The 20,896-nt window shown below is 48.2% G+C and overlaps 2 protein-coding genes across 2 annotated transcripts in view; one reads left to right on the top strand and one right to left on the bottom strand.

Annotated features, from left to right (window-relative positions):
• The window catches only part of STAB2 (stabilin 2), a 155,785-nt gene extending 141,867 nt beyond the window's left edge, over positions 1-13,918 (top strand). Inside the window, exons 62-69 of the mRNA XM_060112405.1 lie at positions 604-769; positions 915-1,021; positions 3,286-3,405; positions 4,192-4,332; positions 6,578-6,685; positions 7,618-7,746; positions 8,957-9,073; positions 13,868-13,918. Of these exons, the coding sequence (XP_059968388.1) occupies positions 604-769; positions 915-1,021; positions 3,286-3,405; positions 4,192-4,332; positions 6,578-6,685; positions 7,618-7,746; positions 8,957-9,073; positions 13,868-13,918 (939 nt within the window). The remainder of the gene's footprint in view (positions 1-603; positions 770-914; positions 1,022-3,285; positions 3,406-4,191; positions 4,333-6,577; positions 6,686-7,617; positions 7,747-8,956; positions 9,074-13,867) is intronic.
• Positions 13,919-16,284: 2,366 nt separating this feature from the next.
• Positions 16,285-20,896, bottom strand: part of NT5DC3 (5'-nucleotidase domain containing 3) — a 55,267-nt gene continuing 50,655 nt past the window's right edge. The window contains exon 14 of the mRNA XM_060113135.1: positions 16,285-20,879. Within this exon, the coding sequence (XP_059969118.1) occupies positions 20,627-20,879 (253 nt within the window). The 3' untranslated portion in view covers positions 16,285-20,626. The remainder of the gene's footprint in view (positions 20,880-20,896) is intronic.

Below are 20,896 nucleotides of genomic sequence, written 5' to 3'. Positions count from 1 at the left end.
TGCATGGGTGTGAATCTCAACTCCGCTACCTGCTGGCTGTATGCCTTTGAGCAAGTTACTTAACCCTTTTGGCCTCTATCTTCTCAATTATATGATAGAGATTTTTTTTAAGTTTCTATCTCAAAGGGTTGATACAAGTGTTAAAGGTGTTGACACATGAAAAGCCCTTGCAACAGAACCTGGCCCAGAATAAGCTCTCAATAAGTGTTACAGTGATGGTGATGGTGATGGTGAGGATGGTGAGGATGATGACTGATGATCAGTTACAGTTCTATCAACCCATAAGCAGAAGAATTTGCACCCAGGGAAAAATAGCTGATTGCAAATCCTTTCTCGAGAGCAGAGGGAAGAAAGATGAGTGTCAAGGACCCGGGCACCTACAGGAAAGAGAAGGCGCCACTTTCATCCATCCAATGGCTCAGTCAACAAAAATGTAATGAACACCTACTATGTTCCAGGCACAGGGGCACAACAGGCAAAATGAGCCATAATTCCGAACTCCATGGAGTTTTCAGTCTGATGGGGGAGTCAGACATTACCCAAAGAACTCCACAACAAATATGAAATCACAGCTGACCCATGGCCACATCTGTGTCCCTACAGGCCAAGTACCACCTCTGCTCAGCAGGCTGGCTGGACAGTGGGCGAGTAGCCTACCCCACATCCTACTCCTCCCAGAACTGCGGCTCTGGTATCATTGGGATAGTGGACTACGGAACAAGAAACAACAAGAGTGAAATGTGGGATGTCTTCTGCTACCGGATGAAAGGTAACGGCCCACACCCCACTTTAGATTCCAGGCCATGCAGCTGCTGAGCAATCCTCAGCCTGGCCAGCCGACCTCCCAGGGTGAGATGGGGCAGCCCAGGCCCCTGCCTCACTGGGGCGGGACCCCGTGTGCTCCTGCCTTCCAGATGTGAACTGCACCTGCAAGGTAGGCTACGTGGGAGATGGCTTCTCATGCAGTGGAAACCTGTTGCAGGTCCTGATGTCCTTCCCCTCGCTCACAAACTTCCTGACGGTATGTACCATGTCTGTTTGCTTCCGCCTCGGGGTGGAGGGGTTGCCTCAAAGCAGGTATTAGAGAGGTGAATCCTTCAAAGAAGACAGAGGTTCACAGTCATATTTAAGAGCATGGACACTGACAAAAAAAAAAAAAAAGGGACTTCCTGGCGGTCCAGTGGTTAAGACCCCACGCTTCCAATGCAGGGGCCACGGGTTCAATCCCTAGTCAGGGAACTAAGATCCCACATGCCGTGCGGCGCAGCCAAAAAAAAAAAAAAATCTTGAAAGGGCATGGACACTGAGCCTCACTGCCTGAGTTTGAAGCTTAGGTTTGCCACTTACTTGGTGCATCACCTTAAATGAGTTACTTTCCCTTCTGAGCCTCAGTTTGCTCATTTTTAAAATGGAGATGATGATAGCACCAATCTCATAGGGGCACTGTGATAAATAGATGACTTAATATTTGTAAAGTGCTTAGCCCTGTGGCCAGCAGATACAAAATGCTATACTGGTATTAGCTGGTATTCTTATCTCTGTTTGCAACTACAGCAGCTTCAGAGTCGGCCCTGGAGGAGTAAGATGCTTTTTTATCCTTGTGGACAGGGTAGGGCACAGTTAGCTAAGCCTGCCTGGTGGTCACCCAGTGAGCCAAATTCTCCACATGGGGTCAACTTGCATTTTGCACTGCACTTTTTTTTTTTTTCTTTTCGGCTGCACCATACGGCTTGCGGGATCTTACTTCGCCAACCAGGGATCGAACCCACACCCTCGGCAGTGAAAGCGCAGAGTCCTAACCACTGGACCACCAGGGAATTCCTGCACTGCACTTAAAGTCACTTTAATATTCTACAAGTCACGTCCAGTGAAGAGAAAGCCCCTGTTAGAGAAGGAATTGGTGTTGACTGATGAAAGAACTGAGCTAATAATGTCAATAACAATAGCTAAAATTTCTTGAGCACTTCCTTCACACGGGGCATTATACTGAGCCCTTTCAGGGCACTTTTCACTTGGTTCATAGAACATAAGCTCCATAAGGGAAAGGATTTTCTCTGCCTTGTGGCTGGCATAGAGTAGGTGCTCAATAAATACTTGCTAGAAGGAATAAATCCTTATGCAACCTTATGAAGTCACTTCTGCTGTTATTCCCATTTTGCAGATAAAGAAACTGAGGCTTAGCAAGGTCAAGGAGAGGGGACTGAGCATAAGTATAGGGCTTGTAGGAGCAGGGCAGAAGCTAAACCAAGGACCCCACAATGGCGAGCCTTTTTCCACAGACCAAAGGTATCCACCTAACTAGTCTAAAAAATCAGGGTTACTGTAAATACTCTAAACACCCAAACCAATGTTTGTGCTGCATGGGAGCTTGGCTTGTGACAGCATCTCAGAGAAAAGACGGTGTAGGACAAAACTCACTGGCTATGTGCCCGTCAGCAAATCATCTTCTCTGGGTGTCAGTAGTGCTCTCTGCACAACGACAAAGCTGAACTGGGTAGTGTGACTTTTTAAAATTTGTTCAGTGAGTATTTATTGAGTACCTACAAAGTGCTTCAGATATATCAGTGAACAAAACAGACAAACAATAAACAGAATAGATAAATAGTATTGAAATCTAGAAGATGATCTAGGCTATGGGGGGTGGGGAGGGTAAGGGGAACCACAGGCTTCCCATTTTGCATAGAGTGAGGAGGAAAGACCTTAGTGAGAAGGTGAGATGCGAGTAAAGTGTGAACACAAGAGAGGAAGTTAACCATGCAGATTTGGAGGAAGAATATTCCAGGCAGAAGGAACAACCAGGCAAAGGATGAAAGGCAGGAGAGTGCTGGGCAAGCTTGAGGAACGTCAGGGAGGCCAGCGTGGCTGGAACAGAGTGAGCTAGAGGACAGCCGGGCACGGGGTCAGAGGAGCAAGAGTCCAGATGGTTTGGGCCTCATGGGCCATTGTAAGGACTTCGGCTTTTCCTCTGGGTGAAGTGGGGGCCCTTGCAGGGTTTTGACAGAAGGAGACTCAAGATTTCACTTAACGTTTCAAAGACTACACGGGCTGTCGTGTTGAGAATGGCCTGTGATCTGGCTATGACTCGGGACCATAGGATTTATCGAGGAAAGGAAAAATCCTCCTAAAATTTTCTCAAGGGGCAGTCGGAAAGAAGAGCAGACAAGTGGCAGCCTCAGTTGGGACGACCATCAGGAACATTCCCAGAGGGGCGATGCTATCCTCTCCAGCCACCCCAGTCCCTGCACACCAGGCTGAGCCATCTGACCACCTCCTTCCTCTCCCCAGGAAGTGCTGGCCTATTCCAACAGCTCAGCCAGAGGCCGGGCATTTCTGAAGCACCTGACTGACCTGTCGATCCGAAGCACCCTCTTTGTGCCACAGGACAGTGGGCTGGGGGAAAATGAGGTGAGTTGGGTTCCCGATGTCTGTGCTTTAGACTAGCGCTTCTAGACAGTATCAGTTATCAATCACCACAATAGTGCAATGCTACAAACGATCCCCAAATGCAGTGGCTACACATTTATTTAGCTCCAGCATCTGTAGATCAGCTGCCAGTTCTTCCGGGCTAGGCCAGGCATGCTCATGTGTCTCAACTGGGCTGGCCGTCAGGTTATCTAGGCTGGCTTGTCTGGGGTTCTGCTCTGCAGGGCTCTCATCCTCCAGCAGGCTAGCCCGGGCGTGTGGTGAGAGCAAGCCCAGTCCTGCCAGTGCTTTCTAAGCCCCTATCTGGTCACATTTGCTAATAGGCCACTGGCCCAACAGGTCACGTGGCTGAGCCCAAAGTCAGAGTGGGAGGCCCTCAGATCATGTGGTAAAGGGCAAGGATACAGGGACGGGTGAAGAACCTGGGTCATGGATGCAACTGATCTACTGCATCAACCTTTTTCATGTCACGGCACACAGAGGAACCGGCAGTGTTTCTTCAGCCCACCCACGGGCTCCGACAGCCCAAACCCCGCTGAGGGCTGAGAGAAGCAATACCTCTGCTCGCTTGTTACCCATTCAAGACCCATTCCTCCCAGGACACCACTGGGAAGCTCTGCTTAGACCATAAAAATGACATTCAAAGTAGAGGCAGAAAAACCAAGGCTTTGCGAAGTGATTTTTTTCCCTGGGTCATCCTTGTCATTAAAAGGAGAAAATATTGCTTGGCCTTTAAAGACCATTCTTGTGTCTCTTCTTTCCTCTCAGACTCTGTCTGGGCGGGACATCGAGCACCATCTCGCCAATGTCAGCATCTTTTTTTACAATGACCTTGTCAACGGTACCATCCTGCACACTAGGCTGGGAAGCCAGCTGCTCATCACTTCCAGCCAGGACCAGCGCCAACTGGTATGAAAAGTCTTCTGGGCTTATAGGGAGAAGTGGAGATAATATAGGCCAAGCTCCTAGCAGAGAGTAGGTGCTTAATAGATGGCAACTCTTAGAATGTGAAAGTAAACTCCAGAGCTGCAGCTAGCGGTACTAGCTGCACACCAGAACACACCCCACTGTCAGGCAGCCCCTACCCTTTGGGAAATAAGCCATTGGTGACCGCCAGCCCCAGAAGCTGGTAATGAGGAACTATACATGAAACCATTTTAAAGCAGTCTGATTCTCTGCCCTTATTTCTGTCAGATTGCCAGCCTATCCTGGGTGTTAACATGTGAGCCTTCAAGTCAAATGACCGTAGTATGAAAACCAGTTCTGCCACTCACTAGCTCTAGGAACTTAGACAAGTTACCTAACTTCTCAGGGTCCCAATTTCCTCATCTGAAAAATAGGGATGTTGGTGATGTGTTAATGATGTTGATGATGATGGTGGTCGTGGTAGCAGTGATGATGATTATGATGGTGGTAACAGTGATATTATTTTGATGATGGTGATGTTGTTAATGATGGTGGTGTGTTGATGTTGATGATGATGATGGTGGTGGTGATGATTATTTTGATGATGATGATGGATGATGGTGGGGATGATAGTGGTGGCAGTGATATTAGAAGTAGTGATAGTGGTGGTGATGTGACCATGGCAACCATGATGTTCAAATCATAGGCTTTAAAAAAAAAATTTTTTTAATCGAAGTATAGTTGATTTACAATGTTGTGTTAGTTTTAGGAGTACAGCAAAATGATTCAGTTATATATATATTCAATTATATATATATATTTTTCAGATTCTTTTCCCATATAGGTTATTACAAAATATTGACTAGAGTTCCCTGTGCTATATAGTAGGTCCTTGTTAATTATCTATTTTATATAGAGTATATCTGTTAATCCTATACTCCTAATATATCCCTCCTCCCTACCTTTCCCCTGCGTTAACCGTAAGTTTGTTTTCTATGTCTGTGAGTCTGTTTCTGTTTTGTAAATAAATCATTTGTATCATTTTTTTAGATTCCACATATAAGTGATACATATGATAAAATTTGTCTTTCTGCCTTAGTGTGATCATCTCTAGGTCCATCCATGTTGCTGCAAATGGCATTATTTCATTTTTTTATGGCTGAGTAATACTGTCTTGTTTCTATGTACCACATCTTCTTTATCCATTCATCTGTCAATGGAAATTTAGGTTGCATCCATGTCTTGGCTATTGTAAATAGTGCTGTAAATAGGGGTGCGTGTATCTTTTCGAATTGTGGTTTTCTCCAGATATATGCCCAGGAGTGGGATTGCTGGATCATATGGTAACTCTATTTTTAGTTTTTTAAGGAACCTCCATACTGTTCTCCATAGTGGCTGTACCAATTTAGATTCCCACCAGCACTGTAGGAGGGCTCCCTTTTCTCCACACCCTCTTCAGCATTTATTACTTGTAGACTTTTTGATGACGGCCATTCTGACTGTTGTGAGGTGATACCTCATCGCACTTTTGTCAAATCATAGGCTTTTATGGAGATTCGGTGATTCAAGTCTTTTGACGTGTGATAATAGTGTCTGACATGTAGCAAGGGCTAAATGAATTATTTTTAATTTTTACCTAATAAATGATCTTTATTACCGACGATCAGTAGTTTAGACCAGTGCTTCTCAAACTTTACTATGCATTTTAATCACCTACGGGTTTGTTAAAATGCATGTTGTAATTCAGTGGGTGGGCTGTGCGGCCTCAGGTTCTGCACCTCTAAGGCACTCAGGTGACTGCCCACGCCACAAGCCAGTGGAGCACACTTAGATTAGCAAGGAATTGGATCACTTAAAATCCCTTTCCAACAGTGTGGTGTGATGTTCACAGCAGTGGATCTGGAATCCAGAGGCATGGGATTTGCCACCTACGACCTGGGTGATCTTGGACATACCGTTTTCCTTCTGAACTCTCATCTGTTAAACAAGCGGGCTGGACAGAATGACCTCCTGGGGTCTCTGCAGCTCTTAGGTCAGCTTATTGGCACAAGAGCTACTAATGTGTTTTGGGCTGTCCAGAGGGTGAGCGCCAAGTCCTATGCTACCTGTCAAGTGAGGACTGGCCTGAAGCCCAGGCGCCAGGACCTTGGGGAAACTGGACAACTTTCCTCCATGAAAGGGCTGCCCACATGGAGAGTAGGAGTCAGGTGGTCAGAGATCTCCACCAGCCTCTTCTCATCTCCCCTAGGAGACCAGGTTCGTTGATGGAAGAGCCATTCTGCAGTGGGACATCTTTGCCTCCAATGGGATTATTCATGTCATTTCCAGGCCTTTGAAAGCACCTCCCACCCCAGTGGTGAGTATCCAGGGTTCCTGGTGAGGGTCCAGGGGGAACCCCAATGTCCACTCCCCAAGAAGCAAACTACTCCTGGAAGCCCTGTCCGCCCCTCCTCCGGATACTGGAGGCGCCTCCCCCATCCACGGCAGCTGGCCTCGGGGATGCCGGGCCCTGTTGCATCCCACCCCCACTCCAGTGCGTTAGCAACATAACACCTGTCACCATCAATATCTGTTGAATGAAAAGGGCAGGATGGGCCAATGGAGAAACCACTGGAAAGGGAGTGAAAATCCTGAGCATCTCCACTTCATAACCGTGTGACCTTAGACAAGCCTCAGAACATCACTGAGCCCCATTTTTCTTATCTGCAAAATCGAGGTCATAATGCCTTCCTCCCTGGGTTCTTGGGAGGGCGAGTTAATACAAAATAATGAAGACAGTCCCTGGCACATAGTACATGCTATATAAGAGTTGGTCGGCTGTGGTTGGGTGGTGGTGGTGATGTTAGTATTCTAACTTGGTTCTAAAAGTATGAGGGAGGGGCGAGCACAGCTGGCTGCTGGGAAGTTCCACAGCATAGCGGTTAAGCACGTAAGTTCCAAAGCCAGGCTGGCTTCCAAAGCCCACCTCTACCACTCACAGGCTGTGTGATATTGGGCAAGTGCTTACCCGCTCTGTGTCTCCATTCCCCCATATGAAAGTGGAAACAATAAAAATTGTTCTTATCTCTTTGTGTTATTATACATTTAAATGGATTATTTTGTGTAAGGGGGCTTAGAACAGACCCTGGAAATAGTAAGGGCTAGATACACGTTAACAATTTTATTATTTTTATCCCAACTGGTACCAAGATGCCTCAGGCCAGCCAGAATGGGGTAGGCTCCAGAAAGCACACCTCTTTGGGGAAGTCACCAGATTTGAGTACCAAGCGCTCCCCTTTCTGTGTTCAGACTTCAAGCCACGCTGGCTTGGGAACGGGGATGTTCTTTGCCATCATCCTGGTCATTGGAGCCATCGCTTTGGCTGCATATTCTTACTTTCGATTAAACCGGAGAACAATTGGCTTCCAGCATTTTGAGGTAAGACGGAGAAAAATGGGAACATGGGCATGGGGGTCCTCTCTGAAACCCAGCCCCTGGCTCTGGGCTGCTTCAGAGAGCTCACCGGCAGCTGGGTGCCTGGCACACACTCCCCGTCTCCTGGGTGGGGCCTCTGCCCCTAAGGGAGCAGCAGTGGCAGCTCCAAGGCCCTCTTCCTGGCTGAGACAGGATACGGAGGAGGGTGATGGGCTGCCAATGGCCTTTCGTGCCAGGGCTCTGGCTTGGAGGCAAATTCACCAGGGGCCCAGGAGGCCACTCACCTTGGAGGATTCACAAGACAGGCACCCACCAGGATGGATCTGAGCTTCAAGGCTGACTCTGAGGGTGGGGACAGGGTAGGGACCTACACAGCCAGAGGCCTCACGCCACAGCCAGCGAAACACATTGGCCCTCTTTGTACTGTCGAGCCCACATCCAGGTGAGCGGGTCTTGGCTGATTGTGGGGTGACCCTGGGGAGACACTGCAGACCAGGTTTACCAGCAGCCCCAAGCAGTAGGTCACTTCCTTCTGGCAGATAACCTGCGTATTTATCAGCACCATATACATGATTTATAAAACATCACATCTAGCAAAAGTGCACGTGCTGTATGATTCCTTTTATATTAAGTTCAAGGGCAGGCAAAACCACTCCAGGTGACAGGAGTCAGAATAGCAGTTACCCTGGGTGGGACCGGATATTGGCGGGCGAGGGGCATGAGGGCACCTCCTGGGGGGATGGAGATGCCCTATATGCTGACTTGGGTGGTGGTCATACCTGGGGGAACGTATTAAGAAGCCATTGGGGCTTCCCTGGTGGCGCAGTGGTTGAGAGTCCGCCTGCCGATGCAGGGGACACGGGTTCGTGCCCCGATCCCGGAAGATCCCACATGCCGCGGAGCGGCTGGGCCCGCGAGCCATGGCCGCGGAGCCTGTGTGTCCGGAGCCTGTGCTCCGCAACGGGAGAGGCCACAGCAGTGAGAGGCCCACATACCGCAAAAAAAAAAAAAAAAAAAAAAAAAAAGAAGCCATTGAACTGAACATTTAAGATTGGTGCATGATATTATATGTACGTCAGATCTCAATAAAAGGAAAAGGAAAAAGCTCCTGGAGGTGGGCGGGGGGTGGCTTGCTTTACCCCCCAATTTTGAGGAGACACTCCTGCCTCGGGGACTTGGTGGTGCTCAGCCCTGTGCTTGTCTTTCCGAGCAGTCAGAAGAGGATATCGACGTGGCAGCTCTTGGCAAGCAGCAGCCCGAGAATATCTCGAACCCCATGTACGAGAACACAGCCTCAGCAGCCCCAGAACCTTCCTACGACCCCTTCATGGTGAGTGTGTGTTTTCATCTAGGAACAGGTTCAGCTGGGGTGCGGGGGAACGATGTCTTTCAGCAAATCTCAGTGGAAAGCTCTGCACCAAGAAATCTCACTACTAGAACGTGTCTCCCGGCAACAAGCCTAAAATCGAGTGTCGTGAGCTGGGTGAAGCCATGTAGTTGTGCCGCATTCTGAGCTCTCCTGGGTGAATGGCAGAGGCGTCCAACAGTTAGAGGCCGGGGAGAACTAGGGGTTGCCCAACCCCTACCCCGTGACCAGGTGAGAGGTCACAAGGAGAAGAAACCTTGGGCCAAATTCTGCCACGAACATTGATGAGGTGGCAGGCGCAAAGTTAAGACATAAAACTGCTTCCACGTTTACACTGTTGTCCAGGATTCTTCTGCCTGTTGTCAGAGCTGCTGCTTGCTTTAGGAGCTACGTTTCTTTGATAAGGTCTTTTATATCTAGGGGAGCATATTCTGCTCTGGTCTTCCAGGAAAGGACCACTTGTTTCTGGAGTTAGTGACGCTTGAGCGTAGACGGAACCTCCACTGACGTTAACCCCACGGCAGGGCACCCCATTCACACTGAACGTGGAAGATACCGCCCTGCCTGTAATTTATTACCAGGTCTAGACCGAGAAGCTAGGAGGGAGATAAGAGAAAATGTATATTGGTCTCTGCCCCAGAGCTCATAAACCCTTGTAATTTCCTAAGTGATAAGAACAGTAGGGGCATCTTCTGTTCTGATGAGGAGCTTCTGGGTGGCTCCTGGATGGGGGCTGGTCCAGAAAGACCAAGCCATGATTAGAAGGTTGGAATTCTCAGCCCCACCCTTCACCCTTAAAAGAGGAGAGAGGGGCTAGAAACAGAGCTAATAATCATACCCAATCATACCCATGTGAGGAAGCCTCCAAAAAATCCCTTTGTGTGTGTGTATCTAGTGTAGATTTTTGGTTTGTGGTTACCATGAGGTTTTGATATAGCAGTCTATATATAAACAAGATTGTTTTAAGTTGCTGGTCTTTTAATTTAAATGCATTTCCCGTATCCTGCATTTGTACTCTCCTCTTCTCATAATTGCTGGTTTTGATAATCATATTTGTAGGCAGATGATTTCCTACCTTTACTGTATGTTTGCCTTTACCGGTGAGCTTTTCCATTCATAATTTTCTTGTTTCTAGTTGTGGCCTTTTCTTTTCCATTTAGAGATATTCCTTTAGCATTTGTTGCAAAGCTGGTCTGGTGGTGCTGAATACTCTTAGCTTTTGCTTGTCTGTAAAGCTTTTGAGTTCTCCATCAAATCTGAATGAGCTCCTTGCTGGGTAGAGTAATCTTGGTTGTAGGTTCTTCCCTTTCATCACTTTAAGTGTATCATGCCACTCCCTTCTGGCCTGAAGAGTTTCTGCTAAGAAATCAGCTGATAACCTTATGGGGATTCTTTTGTATATTATTTGTTGCTTTTAATATTTTTTCTTTGTCTTTAATTTTTGTCAATTTGATTACTATGTGTATCGGCATGTTCCTCCTTGGGTTTATCCTGTATGGGACTCTCTGCACTTCCTGGACTTGGGTGACTGTTCCCTTTCCCATGTTAGGGAATTTTTCAGCTATTATCTCTTCCAATATTTTCTCAGGTCCTTTCTCTCTCTCTTCTTCTTCTTCTGGGACCCCATAATGCAAATGTTGGTGCATTTAATGTTGTCCCAGAGGTCTCTTAGACTGTCCTCATTTCTTTTCATTTTTAATTTTGTTCTGCAGCAGTGATTTCCACCATTCTGTCTTCCAGGTCACTTATTCATTCTTCTACCTCAGTTATTCTGCTATTGATTCCTCCTAGTGTATATCTCATTGCAGTTATTGTATTGTTCATCTCTGTTTGTTCGTTCTTTAGTTCTTCTAGGTCCTTGTTAAACATTTCTTGTATCTTCTCAATCTTTGCCTCCATTCTTTTTCTGAGATCGTGGATCATCTTTACCATTATTCTTCTGAATTCTTTTTCAGGTCGATTGCCTCTCTCCACTTCACGTAGTTGTTCTTCTGGGGTTTTATCTTGTTCCTTCATCTGGGACATATTCCTCTGCTCTCATTTTGTCTTACTTTGTGTGATTGCTGTTTCCATTCTGCAGGCTGCAGGGTTGTAGTTCTTCTTGCTTCTGCTGCCTGCCCCCCTGGTGGGTGAGGCTGTGCAGGCTTCCTGGTGGGAGGGACTGGTTCCTGCCTACTGGTGGGTGGAGCTGGGTCTTGTCCCACTGGTGGCTGCGGCCATGTCAAAGGGTGTGTTTATCAGGCAGCTGTGCACTCAGGAAGGCTTTAAGCAGCCTGTCTGCTGATGGGTGGGGCTGTATTCCCACCCTCTGGGTTGTCGGGCCAGAGGCATCCCAGCACTGGAGCTTACAGGCTGTTGGGTGGCGCCATGTCTTGTTTGAGAAAATGGCGGCCTCCAAGAGGGCTCCCATCAATGAATACTCCCTAGAACTACCACCGCCAGTATCTTGTCCCCACAGTGAGCCACAGCCACCTCCCACCTCCTCAGGAGACCCTCCAATACCAGAAGGTAGGTCTGGCCCAGGCGCCTATGAGGTCACGGCTTTTTCCCCTGGGTCCTGTGTGCACCCTCCAAGCATGGAGTTTGTTTCCCCCAGTCCTGTGGAATTCCTGCGATCAAACCCTGCGGGGCTTCAAAGCCAGGTTCTCTGGGGGCTCCTCCTCCCATTGCCAGACCCCCAGGCTGGGGAGCCTGATGTGGGGCTCAGAACTTTCACTCCTGTGAGAGAACCTCTGCTAGATAATTATATTCCAGTTTGTGGTTCACCCACCCGGCAGGTATGGGATTTGATTTTATCACAATTGTGCCCCTCCTACCATCTCACTGTGGCTTCTTCTTTGTCTTTGGACATAGGATATCTTTTTTGGTAGGTTCCAGTGGTTTTTTTGTCAATGGTTGTTCAGCAGTTAGTTGCAATTTTGGTGTTTTCATAAGAAGAGGTGAGCTCACATCCTTCTACTCCCATCATCATCCATAAAGACCCAATAGGAGGGGATTCAGAGAGCTTACACGGTGGTGAACACATCCACATTTGGGAGGGTGACGCACCCCAACTCCACGGGACAGGAGCTATACTGAATTTCTGTAAGTTGGCACTGAAACATTACAGTACTTTATTGCACCATTGTAAGCATGTAGAGTGCAGCATTTGTTACTATTTTTCTGCAGTGAACCAAATGCAAATGTCCCATAGTTCTTAGTGCCTGTGGTAGCAGATTTAATATGTCTGCAATATTGAAAAATAACCAGATCATAAATCTTGTTTTTTCAATCAAACCCACGTAAAAGTTTCCAGTCCAAATTGCAAGGGCAAGTTCAGCTAAACTGCATCTACTAATAGTCTATTTCTGTAAGCCTTGTGATATTGAAATCAACCTCATTTTAAAAGCAAGGGGGGAAAATTACACATCCTGTTCAGTGCTCTCCATGCCTTCTCAGCTGTCTGGCCTCTTCTCAGGGTTCCATGAGCCCCGTGCATGAAAGACTCACCAGAGGCAGGTGAGAGAGTATCCCAGATGCAGGGTTCAGCTCAACCCTTCTCATTCAACCAGGTGGCAAAAATGTTCCAGTTATGGGAATCCCAAGCTGAGGATACCAGCCCCAAGTGTGCTAGATTCTCATGCCTTTTATACTGAGGGAGCGGGCATTGCCTACAGACTATCTGGAGTCAACCTAGACAGCATCAACATTCATGATGCGAATTAACAAAACTTCAGTGCTGATCAGGGCCACAGACAGCAGACGGTTCAGAGTGGCTGCCTCTGGACTGTGGCTTCTGATTAGACCCTAGTTCAGGATGAATTTTCAACTGGAAATTTTTTTTTGTAATCAGAGTAACAGCCACCTTTTGTGGGGTGCTTTTTTAATCTTCCTTAATGTAGATCTAATTTAATCCTCACACCTCCCTGTCAGGTAAATATTACTAGGATTCTTTATAGATGAGAAAACTACAGCACAGTTCAAATGATTTGTCCAGGACCACACACCTTCAAACAGCAGAGACTGCACCCAGAACGGGGCCCTAACCTCCATGCCATGAGCCGTGGGACAGCAGTGTGAAGCCATGCTCGCTCCCAACACGTGTGTCCACGGGGCACTGGGGGAAGAATCATGTTTTAGGCTGTAGGGGAGGAAGAAGTTTTCCTTGACCCTCCTAAGATCCCTAGCTGGGCCTGAAAAGTAAACTGATAAAGACAGACTCACAGAACAAAAGCATGTACATTTTTTTGAATGTTTACCTGTACGTGGGAGCCTTCAGGAGAAAACAAAGACCCAAAGGAGGGACCAGAAGAGGAAGCTTTTGTACCTTTTAGACAATAGATGATGTGTGCGGAATTGACAAGAGAAAGAGGTGTGGGGCTAGGGGTAGTGAATGGTGAAGTCACTAGGAAGATAAGGGTTAGTGAACAAGGTTTGTTTGTACAGATTTCAGTCCCCCAATTCCCCACCTGTGGTGGTGTCTTCTTTCCTCCTGGTACAGGGAGGGCATCTTTCACATGGGAATTCTGTTACCTGTTTCAGGAAAGAAAGGCAAGGGGGTAGGGCAAGGGCGTCGGAGTGACCTTCCTGCTTCTGCCATTTTGTAAAAATTCCTTCAGTTTAAGACATTGAATGTGCCAAGGTGCTTTGTTTGGGGGTAGCGTGTCCTGAACCCCATCAAGGCCTCACACCAGTAGCCATAAGAATGCCCGACCCGGAAGGATTCACAAGCAGAAGGCCTTGCACCCTCTGCGTGGCTCACAGACCTCTCATTTCCAGGACCCTGAAGACCAGCAGCTGGACAGCACTGACCCCCTGGGGGCACTGTGAGGGCCAGACCTGCCCCAACCAGACATCACCCGCCGCCACCTGGGCCCCTGGCACTGCCTCGGAAAGGCCGTCAACTGTGAATCCTCAGCCCCAGTTGTCTGTGGGAAATGTAAGGTCCTTTAACATTTCAAAGTATGAAACACTCAAGCCGTACCTCATCCCTTTGGTTGATCTGGGGGATTATTCTGTTTCTGTGGGTGAGGGACCATGTTAAATCCACCCACCAACCCACGGAGACTGCTCCCTCCCTCTCTTCTGTCCTTCCCGTGTACCTTTAGTGGCCAACACTCTAGTGACCTTGTCTTATTTCCCTATTAGACTGTAAGCTCCCAAAGGCAGGGACCTCCCTCATTCGTCTTTATATCTCAGCACCCAGAACAGTGTCTGGCACGTGAAATGTGCTGACATATTGGTTACGGAATAGAAATAAAGTCAATGGAACAAATCCAGTGTTTTGGGAAACAAAACGACTGTTCGCCACGGGAGGGGTCAAACTTTGAAGGTAAAACCAACTTGTTTGGGCTTCTTAGGGCCTTTTCAATTAGCCAACATCTGCCTTACGAACGCTTCTTTCTTAATTCTGTTTTGTTTGCTTGTGTGAAGAAGACATGAGAACCACATTGAGATACCACTTCACACCCACTAGGATGGCCATCCTCAAAACCACAGACAATAACAAGTACTGGCGAGGATGTGGAGAGATCGGATCCGTCCTAATTTGCTGGTGGGAATGTAAAATGGTGCCCCCACTGTGGAAGGCAGTTTGGCAGTTCCTCCAAAAGTTAAACACAGAATTAAAGTGTGATCCAGAAATTCCACTCCTAGGTACAGACCCAAGAGAAATGAAAACATGTCCACACAACAAATTACAGAGGTAGGTACGTAGTAGCATTAGTCCTAACAGCCAAAACGTGGAAACAACCCAAATGTCTACCCACTTATGAATGGATAACCAGTGTGTCTAGCCACACCATGAAATAGCATTTCACCCTAAAAGGGAACTAAGTACTGATACACGCAACACCACGATGAACCCTGAAAACATGATGCTCAGTGAAAGAAACCAGACACAAAAGACCACATGCCGTATGATTCTATCGACATGGAAATGTCCAGAATCGGCAAATTCATAGAGACAGAAAGGTGAGTGAGTGGTTGCCAGCTAGGGACTGGGGTGGCTGCTAAGAGGTATGGGGTTTCTTCTGGGGGTATGAAAATGTTCTGGAATTTTACACAAGTGATGTGTAGGCTCAGGCCACTCCTTCACCGTGCAGGACTCTGCAAGGCAGGATGTCCACCACAACCTCAAAAGGCCCAAAGTGGCCTCGCCATTACTGTGACAACTGGGCACCCTCCAGCCCACCCACCACCCACTTCCAAGCTGTCCCTGGGGGTAGCCCTGGCCATGCTCCAGAGCCATTGCTGGGGAGGGAGAAGCCCTGCTCTGGGCTGAGCAGACCTCAGGCTCTCCTCTCCGTCGCCCTCGCAACCCAAACAGCGTTGTTCCACATCATCAGGGTTTTTGCTGAGCCAAGTCCAAAGTCCAGAAGCCCCAGGGTCTCAGAAGCTTTCTCACAACTCTAGGAAAGGGAAGAAGCCCCCGCGGCAGGCCCAGGAACAACTCACCACCTCCTCTCGGACAACGTGCCGTGATGAGGGCAACGCCAGGTCTCCAGAAACTCGCTCTCCAGAGGAACGTGGGACCGATTCGCTAGTGAGTCCACCAACTCCACTATCAGAGGGACAGAAAGGCACGTGATTAAGAGGAAAAACAGCAGGTATCCGTGGGAGGAGTGAATGAGATGAAGTTCCTGGCACAACGAGAGGTCAAGGACATTAAGCTGAAACACACACAATTCAGGTTTTTTAGAAGGCTCTTCAAAATATAAATTTATCCAAAACCCAGCAGTGAATTGACTTCACAGCATGCACTCCTAATTCAGTATTATTCAGTATTTTCTTCCCTTAAAAACATTGCTTCCAATTTCCAGCTTTCCTGGTAATTTGACTGCAGACAAACAGGTGGCTCACTGTCATCTCCTTGTTCTCAAGGATGGAGCAGTCTGTGAGAGACAGAAATTCCAGGTGGGTTATCTGCTGCCCACCTAAGGCCAAACGCATACCAGTTTTCCTTCCGTGGCTTAATTACATGGTCCTCAAGCTCTGAAAACAAGCAAGTGTGCTTTGCTGGCGGTGGGAGAACAAGGGTGGTGAGGAATGAGCCATAAATCTTTCACCCTTGCTCTCAGGGATATTCTGTTTTGGGTACGTTAGAATGTGATGTGGCTTTGCCACTGACTGAAGCACACAAAACAGATGACTTGGAATAAACTGGACAATACAATTCAAACTTTTATTTGGCAACAAGTTCAAAGTCATGTAACATAAAATCAACATTTAGAATAAATAGCAAATTCACATTCAGAATAAACAGTAAGTCTATCTAATTTGCATTCATTGTGCCTGAAATTAATTAAACAGGCACAATCTGTCATTCTACTAAAAAAACAGTTTCCTAAGTCAGAGTTCAAGCCTGCAGTACAGAAAAGTACGGAGCACTGCTGTGGGTTGGTTCCTTGGAGAGCAGACACTGAGCTGGGGACTGTCCTTGGGACCAACACCCGGGAAGGGGAGAGGGGATGGGAAGGGAGCTGGGCTGCAGTGCAGACAGAGAGGCCTCAGCTGTGTGCCCTCCCCCCAGCTCTGGAGCTGAAAGGCCTTCAGAGTTGCTCCAGGGAGGGAGCTTGACCACCTCCTCATCCGAGGCAGGACTTTTCAGCAGGGGAAGCTCCCAAAGAGGACTAACAGCTGCGGACGGTAAGGCATCAGCACACCCAGCAGTTGCGGGGATTAAGTCCTTCGGTTCTGAAGGGTCTCCTGGGCATCCAAGCCCATCACACGCTACTAGCACAATCACAGATAAGTGCAATGAAAGGTATATTCAATGAATGCCGAGTCTGGCAGCTCAGTTACACAACGACATTCATGCCGTGTGCTGGAAACACAGTATTTTACCACTGGCCATAAAAGTAAATATGCCCAGAGAGTAGCTCGTAGGGGAACGTGGCACACTTACCTACAGAACTTCTTTCTACTGGCTGCACCCAACTGTGGGCTGCTTCATCTGCATGCTTTCAGCAAGATCATCTCGCCATTGCCACCAACACAATCCATCAGAGCAGGGCTCGGCAGACCATGGCCCAAAGGCCAAATCCAGCCTGCAGCCTGTTCTCATAAGCCACGCTGTACTGGACCACAGGCAGGCCCAGTCCTAGAGAGGGGCCGCAGAAAATGGCCCGCAAAGCTGAAAGTATTTACTGCCCGGCCCTTTACAGGAAAAGTTTGCTGAACCTTGCATTAGGGAAACTTCACTTCCTTTCTTTTCCTCAATCCACTAGGGTATTAAAGGTTAGCTGAACTTGGAGCCAAGCTCCCATATGCTAACGCATAAAACTGGTACAAAAGGAAATCAATGCTAAGAGGGCAAATCATAGGTTGGCTCCCTAGCAGTTGAAGAGAGCAATCAAGGAACCCTGCCTGCCTCTGGCCAAATTTAGTCTGAGAGCATATTCGAGACAAGGGCTCCCAAGTGGGTGCAGCAGATAAACATTCGGCTGAGTGGAATCCAAATGCAGCATTTAGCACACTCTCTACCGCTTTAGAGGCCTTTGGGGACAAAAAGAGAGGGAAAGCTATTTAGGTCACCCAAAGCTAAATTAGCTAGGAGGAAAGATTACTTTTCATTTCTCCTTTGCACTAATTAAGAGGACCAATGCCTTCAAAGCAACTAGGAATTTAGTCTGAGATGTGCCTGAATCAGTAACACGTGGTTTATGTTGGATGGCATTAACGGAGCTGAAGAGAATTTTTAAAAGGGGGGAAAAAAAGAGGCCATGTTAGGAGGAACGTGGGAGCTCTAAGACAAACTCCTAAAATATATTAAAAGCCAGGTTTCATCTATTAAAAACAACTCTGGAAAAACCAGTTGTGCAGGTTCCTTCCAGGACAACCAGCTACAGGTACGTGAGCCTTGGGGGGCAAGGACTGCCCCTGGACTGTGAATTTTTGCTCACATCATTCAGAGAAAATCAGTCTAACTGATGCTAAAAACGGAAAATATTTTTTTAATGTGCAAACTAATTTTATTCCGTTCACTTTCCAAACTGATGTTTTGAGTGGTAGAAAATAGACTCCCTTCCCTTGTACCCATATGCCTTCATAAGTGTGCGCACCAGAGGACAAAACCGGGAAGAACAGAATGCAGTGCATCGTGCTGAACACCAGCTGAGTCACGACAGTGACAAGTTAAGACTGACTGAGCACAGACAAGAATGCCTCTGTCCTGGGCTTCCCTGGTGGCGCAGTGGTTGAGAGTCCACCTGCCGATGCAGGGGACGCAGGTTCGTGCCCTGGTCCGGGAAGATCCCACATGCCGTGGAGCGGCTGGGCCCGTAAGCCATGGCCGCTGAGCCTGCGCGTCCGGAGCCTGTGCTCCGCAACAGGAGAGGTCACAACAGTGAGAGCCCCGCGTACCGCAAAAAAAAAAAAAAAAAGATGTCCCGGCCCCAGAGCGGGTTTGCATCTGCCAGGCGCACGCTCGGTGGGCCCTGCGCAGAGATCTCAACACCGCCACACACCATGGCCCACAGACCGAAACCTTAATTGGTAATAAATCGTAAAATTCATTATTCACACCCAGAAAATCTATTTCTTCACCCAGGCTTGGGTCACCTAACCTAGATGTACATGAAAGCAGGTTGTAAAAATAGTTGTACTTCATTCTTGAGTAAACAGAACACCCTATCACTGGCACCTAGGAGATATCTAATGAAAACCTGATTAGATAAAAACTAAGAAAATGTTTTAAAATAATACCTACTTCCTCACTCAGCTTCTCCAAAGCAGAAACTAACAGCCCAAAGCACCAGGGTATCCTCTGAGGACCCCAACACTGAACATTTCTGGGCACCACCTGCACCCCCGAAACGCGTCTTCCAATGCACTCGGATGCTTAAAACCCCTGGGCGCTAACAAACAGCAAACAAAAATGCCTCCTGCTGTCTGAAAAAGGAATGGACTACTGTGTTTATAATAAAATTTAGAAGGGAAAAACGGGGGCTAATGGGGCCTATGAGGTCTAGAGAATCACCTTCACTATTTTAGTTAAATACAAGAAAATATCACACGTACACTCCCATTATAACAAGCAGCACTACAGTGCATGCTATGGGACTCATCTAATTTCCACACTGGGGCAGGTATCCTGTGGAAGGCCAAGCGAGCATTTCATCAACAACTGGCTCCATACACGAAATCCATTAAGAACGCTGAATAAGCGAGCACTGTCTCCACAAGCCCCCTTCCTCCTGTACCTGCGTCCTTTAGGTTTAAGGATGCGCGTCTCTTGCCTTGTCCTCAGAAGGCAATGGGAACACTCAGCCAGCCAGGTCATTTCCAACTCTGTTTCTCTTAGCTTCGGTGTCCTTTATCGTCTCCCATCTTTAACACAGACACCTAAAGAAAACCACCCAAACTCCCAAAATAGACATACAAACATGGCAGGAAAGCAATCTAAGAGGAGGAGAGGGTGGGAGATGGTTAAGAGGAGAGGGCCACCTCCCTCCCCTTCTGCTAGATTCAAGCCCCTCTCCTCGGCTGACAAGTCAGGAGAGACAGGCGTCTGCTCGTTTCCCTCCAACAAGGATGGTTTCTGGTGATACACGTTTTAATAAGACAGCCGCACAGCCAGCAGGGGTCACGGCGTGGCACTTCATCACAGGGACATTCTTTTTGTTTCATTTTCCATCCTCCAATGATCACATTCAAGCAACATACAGGTAGCAGTTTCAGCTAAAATAAATTCCTGGGAGACCCACCACAAATGCACTGGCATTTGTCTTCTGACCTGTTCGTTTCTCACAGCCTCATTCTACAGAGTCTGTTCTGCTGGCTGGAAATTTAACCAGAAGCTCTTCTCTCTTTGCCCTCCTCTTCTGGGGAAAAGAGTGAACCTGCCCATCACCCGGGGCACAATGGTCCTTCCCCCGCACGGGGCAGGACACGGGAAATGGATACTGAGGACAATCAAGGCCAAGGACTTGCAACTTCCCTTGTTCTTTCTCACGAAAGACTTCCAGAGAGGCTGAGTCTGCTTTCAAGTGAGGCACCGGAGTGCCAAAGCCCTAGTACCAGAAGATATCTGGGAAGCGGCTGCCGTCTGGGGACCATCTCTGCCGCTGACACAGTGGTATGCTATCGCCGCGCTCGCTCAAGCGTCAGCTTTCTGTGAGCAGTTCACCGGTGCACACCACTGGGCCCCTGCACTGCCTGTGAATGTTCACTTTTTCCATGCGTTTTGCATGGAAGAGTCAAGAAGAGTTTCAAAACGTCACCTGCTGGAATCCAGAGATGGTATCAAGAAGCCTCCCCGTCCCAGAAAATCTGACGCCGGTCGCGGTACCTTAGTAAACAAGAAGGGCGATCACAGGGTGTTGACAGGAAGCCAGCCGCTGTCCCCACACGTACAGGAAGGCAGTCCCCGTGGGCTGCGAGCCCCTGTCTTCACGAGCTGGGGGGTATCCTCTGTAATGTACAAAATAGATATCACAAGGCATGTCCGTAAGCGACAGTCACATCGATGCAAAGTCTGCCCGGTACGGGGTCGCCGTCGGTCCTGGCTTTTCGCGCCCAGGGTGCCTGGGCCGCTGGCTACTTGGCCTGGGCCTCCTGCAGGAGCGGCAGCCTGGCGGCTGGGGGCCTGTCAGACCAGGCAGGAAGCTCGTGCTGCAGCGGGGTCCTCCGGGGGTAGAACGTGTGGCTGACATCATAGCTCAGGAGGCAGCTCAGGGACGCCATGTAGATGTCGGCAAACCGCGACAGGCGCCGCAGGAAGTACGTGGGGTTCTGGTCTGTGCGGAACAAGCTTCCGAACTGGGTGTTGAAGGAACCTTTGGTCATTTCTCTGAAGAGGCAAGAGAA

Source organism: Mesoplodon densirostris, chromosome 11 (assembly GCF_025265405.1).
Source record: "Mesoplodon densirostris isolate mMesDen1 chromosome 11, mMesDen1 primary haplotype, whole genome shotgun sequence".
In the NCBI taxonomy this organism is placed as follows: Eukaryota; Metazoa; Chordata; class Mammalia; order Artiodactyla; family Ziphiidae; genus Mesoplodon; species Mesoplodon densirostris.
This window is presented reverse-complemented; position numbering and strand designations above follow the sequence as displayed.